The sequence below is a fragment of the Aptenodytes patagonicus genome, chromosome 21 (genome assembly GCF_965638725.1).
Source record: "Aptenodytes patagonicus chromosome 21, bAptPat1.pri.cur, whole genome shotgun sequence".
NCBI classification, from domain to species: domain Eukaryota; kingdom Metazoa; phylum Chordata; class Aves; order Sphenisciformes; family Spheniscidae; genus Aptenodytes; species Aptenodytes patagonicus.
The window spans coordinates 5,012,341-5,022,597 of record NC_134969.1 but is presented as its reverse complement, the minus strand read 5'-3'; the positions used below and the strand labels follow the sequence as shown (position 1 = coordinate 5,022,597).

At 62.8% G+C, this 10,257-nt stretch overlaps 1 protein-coding gene across 2 annotated transcripts; it reads left to right on the top strand.

Annotated features, from left to right (window-relative positions):
- TCEA3 (transcription elongation factor A3) lies at window positions 1-5,947 on the top strand (the record flags this gene model as incomplete). 2 transcript variants are annotated; one of them, XM_076357315.1, is given in 13 exon segments in its annotated part: window positions 1-25; window positions 151-256; window positions 642-810; window positions 1,130-1,198; window positions 1,430-1,498; window positions 1,626-1,709; window positions 2,020-2,097; window positions 2,197-2,351; window positions 3,004-3,065; window positions 4,053-4,202; window positions 4,839-4,985; window positions 5,090-5,161; window positions 5,297-5,947. In XM_076357315.1, coding segments are annotated over 13 exon segments (1,195 nt in total), but the record flags the coding sequence as incomplete, so codon positions are not given.
- Window positions 5,948-10,257: the final 4,310 nt, after the last annotated feature.

Here is a 10,257-nt window from a genome sequence, read left to right as displayed (position 1 = left end):
CACCATGACCATCCAGCTGCTCCAGGTGAGGGGGGTCTGGGTGGGGGGCAGCAGTTGCTGGTGGCGGGAATACCCCATGGGGTGGCTCGTCCTGTCCCCCCGTGCCAGCCGGCACATCCCTAAGGACACGTCGCTGCCGTGTGTCCCCAGACCACGCGGATCGGGGTGGCTGTCAACTCGGTGCGGAAACACTGCTCGGATGAAGAGGTGGTGGCCTCGGCCAAAATCCTCATCAAGAACTGGAAGCGGCTGCTGGGTGAGCGATGCCGGGGAGAGGCAGGACACACACACCCCCCCCCCCCGCCCCGCAAGCCCCAACCCTCCCGGACCATCCTGGCACCCCAAACCCCTGATGCTCTCCAGGGGGTTCGGGTGGGATCAGTCCCGAGCAGGGACGTGCATGCACCTCAGCTGCCGTAACCCAGTCCTGCCAGGCGATGCACGGACTTGATGGATTTTCCAAGGGCTCGTTTTCACTCTGGGATGGAGTGTGTAAATCAGTGTGTGCTCCCCCCCCCCCCCCGCTGCCAAGGGCTGAGTATCCTCCCCCAGCCATCCCCACCCCACCCCCTGGGATTCAGCTCCCCAGGTGCCCTGTGCTGGTTTGGGTCGTGCCTGTGACGCCCAAATCCTTCCCCTAGAGTCCACCACCCCGAAGAAGGAGAAGGACGTGGATGGGAAGAAGGAGAAGGACACGGACGGGGAGAAGGAGAAGAAGGAGAAGGGGCTGGATTTTCCCAGCTGCCCCAACGAAGGGGTGAAGCACCCCAAGAGCCGGGCTGAGAAGCACAGGGAGAAGCACAAGGAGAGGTGGGGGCTCCTGCCCCGCTGTCAGGGGGCACCAGCCACATGGCCAAGGCATCGGTGGGGCCGATACAAGACCACCCTCTGCTCGCTCCTTACCAGTTGTTTGGTTTCTCCGTCCCTGCCTGTCCCTGGGTGCCGGCAGCGCCGCCGGAGAACCAAAGGGCAGCTGCCTGCAGCTGTGGCAGCACCAGGGCAGCTTTCGGAGAAGGGAGGAAGAAATGGCTTTTTTGGTTTTCCCCCTTCTCTAGAGCTATTTATTCCCTGGGCGAGGGCTGTTTTGGACGGTGCTCGTCTGACCCTGCCCTGCTCTCTCTGTCCCTAGGAAGCCCAGCAAGTCCGGCTCTCGTGCCTCCACCCCCCGGGGCCACCCTGCCGACTCCGTCCCGGAGAGGTACCCGCCAAAGGGCACACCGAGCCTCGCGCCAGGCTCTGCCGGCCACTGCCAGCCCCCGGGGGAGGCTTTGCCGGCAGCCTGGGGGCTGGTGGGGCTCGGGGATGACTTGTCTGGGGATGGGGCGTGCAGATGGGCAGGCAGGATCCGGCTCACCAGATCACAGCGGGGGATGCTGGGGCCAGGCTCACTGAGAGCATCTCTCCCTTCCTTTGGGATTCTGCGGTGAAGAGAGTCCAGCGATGGCCGGAGCCCTACTGCGTCCTCGAAGAAGTCACCTCCAGACAGCAGGAAAGAGAGGTGGGTGCCTGGGCTGGATGGGGATGGGAGAGGTCGGACCCCAGCCCCTTGCCAGGCTGCGGATGGGGGTCTGGACCCATCGCCTGGTCCCTATCGCTGCCTTCTGTCATGGGGCTCATCCTGCCAGGAGAGACTCTGCCGACTCGAGGTCTTCCACCACCTCGGCCGTCTCCTCCTCTTCCTCCCCGCAGAAGAGACCGTCAGGGGAGAGGTAAGGAGGGGGCATCCCCAGGCAGCCTGGGGATGCTTTGGGGATCCCCTTTGGGGATGCTCTGACCATGGGACCCACGTCTGGGGTGGGGTAGAGATGGCTGGGAGCCCTGATCCTGCCACGGGCACCGGGACATTCCCCATGACGAGCAAATCCTCCCCCCCCCCCCCCCCGGGAGATTCCTGTTGGCTTCCAAGTGCTTGCAATTGATGTGCTGGTGCCTGAGGTCCTGCCACCGGTCCCTGCCCCCTGTCCTGCCTGCCCCGTCTCTGGTGTCATCCCCACTGTCCCCGCCCCATGCCACCCCCAGGAGAGCCTCTGTGGGCAGCAGCCCCTTGCCAGCTTCCACCGCCTCCCAGAGAAACTCCACTGACAGCAAGGAGGAAAGGTAGGAGAGACCCGTTCCACTGCCACGGGACCCCCGGCAGGTCCCCTGGGGCTGTGCCAGGACCCCGGCACCTGCCTGTCCTCCCGTGTGCCCCTGCAGAGCCAACAGCAGCAAGGCCAAACCGGAGACGCCGCGGACCCCCACCAGCCCCCCCTTCTCACCCAGCCCCTGCCTCCTGGCCCCCTGCTATCTCACGGGGGACTCGGTGCGGGACAAGTGCATCGAGATGCTGACGGCCGCCCTCCGCATGGACGGTGAGTGGGTCTGGGGGGTGCTGGAGCCGGGGGGGGTGCTGGACCTGGGGGACGCTGGAGCTGCGGGGGGCGGGTGCAGGAGCTGGCTGCCCTTGGCAAGCAGGCAGCTTTAAGCCCCGGTTTCATCGCACGTGGCAAAACAGGGAGGAAAGAAGCATCCAAGCCTGCGTTGAGCCGTGGGGGGGGTCACAGCATTGCCCCGGCCGAGCCCTCCCCAGTGGGTTATTCAAAGGGGCAGCAGGTAACCCATCATCTCCCTAAACTACTGGCCCAAACTGGGCTGTTTCTCCTATGGGCTAGCCCTAAGAGAAGCAACCCTACAATAACAAGCCAGGCTCTGCGTCCTGGGGCACCCACAGCCCTGCGACAAGCAAACTCACTCTGGACTTGCAAATAAACTGCAGCTATAGCTCAGTGTTTAGCCCCAAAATGAAAGAAAAGGAGATTGGTAGGGTCTCCCATAAGGGGTTGGATGTGGGGATGGGGTCTTTGTAAGGTTCAAGATGGGTAAAAATAGTTTTTTAGAGATGGGGTGCGTGGGACAAGTTGAGTGGGAGAAGTGAGATTTTTTTTTTCCGGGGTTTCTCGGTGCACGGTGAGACCCGGCTGGTTTCACGCCCGAAAGTCACCCCTCGGCCTCTCTGCCCTTCAGACGACTACAAGGAGTTCGGTGTCAACTGTGAGAAGATGGCATCGGAGATCGAAGACCATATCCTTTGGGGGGGACTGGGGGTCCCCAGGCTCCGTCTGCTGGGACACACACACGTGGGCTCAGGACCGACAGCGGGGACAAGGACAGAGGGTGGCGGGGACAAGGACAGAGGGTGGCGGGGACAAGGACAGCAGGTGATGGGCTCTGCTGTCCCCGTTGCCTGCAGAGGGAGCCCAGACCCTGGTTAGAGGCTGATGCTGATGCTGAGCAGAGCATCCCCTGGGCACCTGCCTTAGTCCGAGGGTCTGTGCGTCCCCCCCCAAACCCCTCTGCTCAGGGACCTGCCTTCGTCCCTGGGGAAATAAAACCCAAACCCAGCCAAGGCCTCTTCTTTGAGCCTGCTGCGGGTGCCGGTGTCTCTTGCCGACTCCGGTCCATCGCAGTGCCCAGGCTGTGCCACGCTGGCAGGGATGGAGCCACCTCCATTCACACCCAACTCAAGGTTTGGGGGTCTCCTGGCAGCCCCCCCGAGACTGAGACCAGCCCCAAGGTGGTTTCCCCTCCTGGGTACGATTTTTGGTGCATCCCAAACTCTCTGCCCGCGTGTGCCTGCGGCCTCACAGGACCCCGAAGCTGCCACCTCAGCCTGTCTGCCTGCATCCGTGCAGGCAGCCGGCAGCTTTTTGGCCAGCCTGGGAGGAGGAGAACAGGCTGAGTCCTCTGCACCATGAACTCAGGTCCCAGCACAGGGCTTGGTGACGGTCCCTGTGCCCTGACAGCCTTTGGGTGTCACAGCAGGGAAATGCAAAGTTGTTTTCCTCCCCACATCCCAAGCCGTGCTTCATCCTACTGAACCCAAGGAGGGGGAGATCCCTCACACGTGGTCCCCCAGGGAGCAAGGCCCTGTTGAGATCGGCCACCTCCACATGCACGTGGGCACTGGCCCCGGTGACAATCAGCACCACCGAGCCCAGAGCAGCAGCCGGGTGCCCACGGGGCTGGCATCCCCCCAGCTTGCCCCTTTGATTCCTTGACGGACCCCACATATCTTCCAGGAGCTGAAGAGCACGGATATGAAGTATCGCAACCGGGTGCGGAGCAGGATCAGCAACCTGAAGGACCCCAAGAACCCCAGCCTGCGGAGGAACGTGCTGTGTGGGGCCATCCTGCCCAGCCTCATCGCTCGCATGACCGCCGAGGTGGGGAGCAGGGTGGGGGGCACGGGGCTGGCTCTTGTGGACCACGTCCATGCTGCCTCTGGGGGGGGGGGGGGTGTGTGTGAGACACCCCCCTGCCCTGCCTCTGCTCTTGGAGGCTGTGTTGGTGCCCAAGGGTTGGCTGGGTGTTGGCTTGGTGGTGTCCATACTGGGCTTGTCCCGGAATCTTCCCATCCCACCCTGGTGCTGGCTGGGGGTACGGGGAGCATCAGGCACAGGGAGAAAGCAGGGGGCACTGCCTGGTCCCCCCAGAGCCCTGCAGCCCCCCAGCCCATCGCAGAGCCGGGTGTGGGATGTCACACTGGCAGGAATCAGGCTTGAGGGTCTCCATTTCTCCTCCTCAACCGGGGTCACCAAATCGGGCTCCTGGGAGCCCAGCTCCCTCCGCGGGGAGCCAGGTCCCTGCAGGCAGCAGTTTCGGTTTGAGGACGGGGTGATTTTCTTCATCTGGATGGGTCTGAGCCCTCCAGCGAGCACAGAGAGCAGGATCAGTCCTGGTCCTGGAGAGGATGGGAAGGGTGATGGACCACGGCGGCTTGCACCCTGTGCCGGCTTGGCTGTGAGCCCCCGGGCAGAGCCGCGGCAGTGCTGACCCTGCCGGGCCGATGCCGGTGGCAGGAGATGGCCAGCGATGAGCTGAAGGAGCTGAGGAACGCCATGACCCAGGAGGCCATCCGGGAGCACCAGATGGCCAAGACGGGTGGCACCGTCACCGACCTCTTCCAGTGCGGCAAGTGCAAGAAGAAGAACTGCACGTACAACCAGGTCAGCCCTGCAAAGCCCCCGGGGCTCCCCCCTGTCCCCAGGGGACCCCGATTCGGGGGACGCCGGAGGGTTCTCCCCTGACCTGGCCACCCACTCCCTTCCAGGTGCAGACGCGCAGCGCCGACGAGCCCATGACGACATTCGTGCTGTGCAACGAATGCGGGAATCGCTGGAAGGTCTGTGCCCAGCAAGGGGGGCTCCGGGTGCCCCAACCCTTCCCCGGCCTCGGGGGGGTGGCAGAGACCCCCGAAACGGTGCTGGGAGGCGGGGTGAGGGCTCACCACCCACCCCTGGCTCTGCTTCTCCTGCAGTTCTGCTGATGGTGCCCGGCGATGGGGCTGGAGGGGACGCGGTGTGAGATGGGATGCTGTGACGGCCACATCGGGCAGCCGGGGTAGGGAGGGAGGGTGACGGGACGGCGCCGGTCCCTGCATCCCGGCTCCCTGTTTCCTTGCACCGGGCTCCCTCGAACATCCCGGGGAGCCGGGCTACGGCAACAGGCGGGTTTGCTCGGGAAGACCCTGGTGAATTCGAGCGGTTCCTCCCTGTAAATACCTGCTCTTTGCTTGGGGTGCGCTGGGAGTCCACTGAGAACGGACACATCCCTGGAAAGGGAGCCTGGTCTGACCTGGGCAGCTTGCCCTTCCCTGGGGGAAAGCTGGACTTGGATGATTTGGGGGGCAGGAGGGACGTTGCCCTGTGGATGTGGGGCTGTGCCACTGTCCTGGGGGCCGGGGGTGGGAAGGGGGCCAGGTTTTACCCCCAAACACCTTCTTCACCTAAGTGCACAGAGTGGGAGGACACGGAGGGAGACAGGGTGGTTGCAGGGTGGCTGGATGCCGGAGGGATCTGTGACACATGGACTTGGCTCAAGGGAACTGTGTCCCTGGGAAAGAAGAAGGGATGAGGGGGAGAGGAGTGGGAAAAACCCTCCAGCTAGAGCAATAAAGGTGTGAACTGTCTCTGCGGCACAGACTGCTTTCTGAAGCGGGGTTGGGACCTGTGCCTTGGTTTGCACCCCCCAGCTTGAGCCTCGTGGTCCACCAAGAGCCCCCCAGCCAGCTCCAGCACGTCTTGAATCCACCAGCCCCCAGCTTGGGAGGTAACGGTGGCTTGATGCCCATCCATCACCTGCCTGGTGATTAAAGACCTTTAATTCAGGCCGGAGCGGCTCCCCGGCTGGGTCTGGATGCTGAAGGCTGGCCCATGGCAGGGCAGCACCTCCACCGACAGCTGGGAGGGTTTTCCAGGGAAAGGGCATCGGGGACTGGCCGGGAAATGCACCTTTGGCTACAAGAGGTGCGGGACGGAGCCTCGTGGCACCGAGCCCGTCCCTCGCCGCCACCAGCCTCTCCCAGCGGCTCCGTTCGGAGGCAGCGAGACGTGATGGGGACGCAGGTAAGGTCACGGTGACCATGGGTGACCATGGACGGGGGATGAGGGTGCCGCTCCCGCGCCTGCGTGAGCCGACGAGGAGGACGGTGGAGCTGTTGGATTAACAGATCGTTAATTTTTTAATCCCCGGGCTGAGGTGTGAATTTTTCCCCAGGCAGAGCTCAAGGCAATTTGCACCCAGATTTGGGTGCTAGCCCACCAGTTTCTGGGGGTCCCAGCAGCCAAGGGAAGGGTCAGACACCCCTGAGAGTGCACTTCGGGCTTCGGTGCTCATCAGCACGCCAAAGTCATTAATAAGCCTCCGAGGCAATTATTTACACTTGCAAAGTGCGTGTGGCTGCAATTAAGGCATATAGTGGATTGTGGGGGATGAATAAAACATCAGCGTGACCTTGTGCGGCGGCGAGCAGCGCGCGGGGAGCACGGGACGGGCAGCACCGTGCCAGCAGCGTGCAGGACCAGGGCTCACGTGCTGTCCCCGGGGTGCAACGGGGCATGCTTGGGTGGGACAAGCCCGAGGCGGGGGGTTTGGACCGGTATTTTTGTGCAGTCCAGTTCAGCAAAGGTGTCTGAGCAATACCGGAGGGAGCCTGGCCCCAAACACTTTGTGATGGAGCTCCTGGCGTCCCTATGTGTCCGTCTGTCCCACAGGGGACATGTCCCCAGGGGAGATGTCACCCCGTGCACCCACCCCCCCCCCCCCCCTCAGGTCCCCTGAGAAATCCCAGAGGCAGAAAGGGAGCAGGGAAGGCAAAACGGAGAGCTGGGCGCTGCCGGAGGCTCCCCCACCATCCATGCAAGGGTCCCCCGCCCAGGGAGGGTTTTCCCACCCACCTGGGGCCAGGGCAGCTCCTGGCCCTGAAGGATGCTCTGGTCTCTGGATGGGGATACAGGATCCGGCCCCCTGCGGCACGGTGGGCGGTTGACACTGGGGCAGAGGAGAGCGAGGGGCTCTCTGGCATCCAGCTGTTTCCCGGGGTTGAAACGGGCTCTGGATGGCTCTTGGGGACAGTTCCCAAGGCTGAGCCTCTGACCCGCTTCACGGGGAGGGCACAAACACGTGTGTGTGTGTGTGTGTGTTACAAAAACACAGTTCCCACATTTCCAGTCCCCAAACTGGGATCGCTGACGGCATTCAGGGTCTGGCTGAGCCCCCCCGGGAGATCCCACCGTCCCCTCCCCAGCCGTCAGCCCCATAGGTGCCGTGTCCTCGGGGCTTTCCTCTCTCTCCTCCCAAGGTGACCGTCCCCTCCTCCCCTCCGCATCCCCCAGCCTGGCGAGGAATAAGTGCAGGCAAGAAACCCGGCAGCTGCCTGTCTTGCCAGCACTCAGCCCGGGAGCTCTCTCTTGAACTTTAGGGGAAGTGGGCACTTCAATTCTGATTTTTCATCAGTGCTCGAGAGGCGTAGCCATGGCTTCAAACAGCAAATGCTAATGCTGGTTCCCTCCCCTGCCCTTCTTTTGCCTGCACAGCCTCTGCGGGCAGGGAGGCTCAGACAAGAGCCCTCAGGAGCTCTGGGGCTCTGTCACGGCCCTGGGCTGAGCCGAGCCCTCGGGAGCAGGTGCCCCAGCTCCGCCTGGGGCTGTTCCTGAGCTTGCAATGATGGCGAGGCCCGTACGGGCCCTGCTAGGGGGTTGCTTTGCACCCCCCGGGGCTCCAGGTTTTAGATGCTCCGAAGCTTCATAGAATCATAGAATCAGAGAATCATTGAGGTTGGAAAAGACCTCTAAGATCATCGAGTCCAACCGTCAACCCAACACCCCCATGCCCACTAAACCATGTCCCTAAGCGCCTCATCTACTCGTCTTTTAAATACCTCCAGGGATGGGGACTCCACCACTTCCCTGGGCAGCCTGTTCCAATGTTTAACCACTCTTTCAGTAAAGACATTTTTCCTCACGTCCAATCTAAACCTCCCCTGGCGCAACCTGAGGCCGTTTCCTCTCGTCCTATCGCTTGTTACTTGGGAGAAGAGACCGACCCCACCTCGCTACAACCTCCTTTCAGGGAGTTGTAGAGAGCGATGAGGTCTCCCCTCAGCCTCCTTTTCTCCAGGCTAAACAGCCCCAGTTCCCTCAGCCGCAGCGGAGGCTGGTGCCTCGTCCTGCCTGTCCCTGCCTTGCCCTGCACGAGATGCTAAATTCTCGATGTGAGGGAGGTGTTATTTTCAGCCTACAGCCTGCAATGCTTTAAACAACCCCGTGGCGTGCTCCTCCCCGGCCAGGTCCCCCATGCCACGGCGGTGAGGGGGACAGCCACCACCGGGTGCCACCAGACCCCGTCCCTTCCCCATGGCCTGCCCTGACCCCCCCCCAGGGGACACGTCTGTCCCGTAGGTGCAGAATCCAGCACGCAGATACCTGAGCATCCACATTTTGCTTTGCAATCCTGGCTTGCCCAGGGTTCAAGCCCCCCCCCCCGGCACCACAGCCCCCCGGCTCGCCTGCGGCGCGGGGCTTCGCAGCTGCCCTTCTCCCCTGCATTTTTACCAGCCTTGACAAAAAAAAAAAAAATCAGCGCTTTGCTGTTCAGCGGTTTCTGTGGCAACACCATTTCCCCATCCTCTCCGCTCCGTGCCTTGCTAAACCCCTCCAGCCCCAATCACCGGTCCCCAAAGTGCAGTGGCAGGTCCCTGTCCGCAGGGATGGAGCGGGCGGTTGTGGGTCCTGACCCTCCCCCCCCCCCCGCCCCCAGGAGGGCTGGTCCTGGGGGAGACCCTCGGCTGGGGCTCGCAGAGCATCTGGGCTTCTTGGAAAGGGGATGGAGCGGCTGGTGGTGAAGCGTGTCTGAACCAAACTGAATTAATGCAGTTCTGGAGCTGGCCTTTACCCCTCCGTGTGGGTCCCCGTGCTCCCCCTGCCTCCCCCCCCGCCCCAGCCCTGGGCAGCGGGACCCCCCTCAGCACCGAGGAGGGGTTGAGCCCCTCTGGACCCTCTCTGGGGTGATGTCGTGGCTGCACGAGGAGGCTGGCATTGTTTTGGGGGCTACTTCTGGCCCATGGGAGAATCTCCCAGGCCGGATCTAGCCGATCTCCGGATCTGCCAATTAAGCCCAATCCTGGGCATGCCCTGGGCTGCGGCATCGCAATCTAGTGCGTGTCAGGATGGCGGAGCACACGTCCCTCACCAGCAAAGCCTGGCACTGCTGGGGTATCATCTGGGGTGAGGAATCGGGGGGGGGTGATGGGGAACAGCGGGGCTCACACCGATGTCTCGCTAAGCCCTGGGCTGGGGCATTGGGTGCGGTGCTGAGCACGGGGTGCTGGGCTCACCCTGCACCATCAAGGGTTTGCAGACGGGCCCTGGACCAGGGACGTGGCAGAGCCCTTGACTCAAGGATGCGCCCAAAGGGCTGTGTTCGACGGGAGTCCGACCCTCGTTAGGGCTGCCCCACAATTAGCCATCAGGTCCCGACGTCCCCCGAGCCACCCCGCCGGCTCGCGTGCCTTGCAGCGGCTGGAAACCCAAGTGATATTTATCCGTGGCTTCACCAGCTGTTTTGTTTTCCCTCTCCTTAAAGGTCAGGAGGCTCTGCCTAATGTTCCCGCTGCGGAGCCACGGGGATTGCCCTCTCTGGTCCCCCCGCACCGGGGCAGAGCAGCTTGTCCAAGTGACAGCCTTACTCCTCATCCAGCATCATGGGAGCCGTTCATGCACCCAGCTTTTAGCCTTGTGGTATAATCCTGCTTCGTCCTCCTTCACTTCGGGGCCGCTCGAATTTGCGGTGGGGGAAGAAAATGTGCATTAAATGGATTAAACTGACCCCCCCCACTTGCTCCAGGCTCAGGGGGATGAGCTGGAGAGGTGCCCAAAGAGAGGATTCGCCTTCAAAAATGAGAGCAGCGTGCCAAAGCGCGCTGCGAGGGCAGAGGGAAAA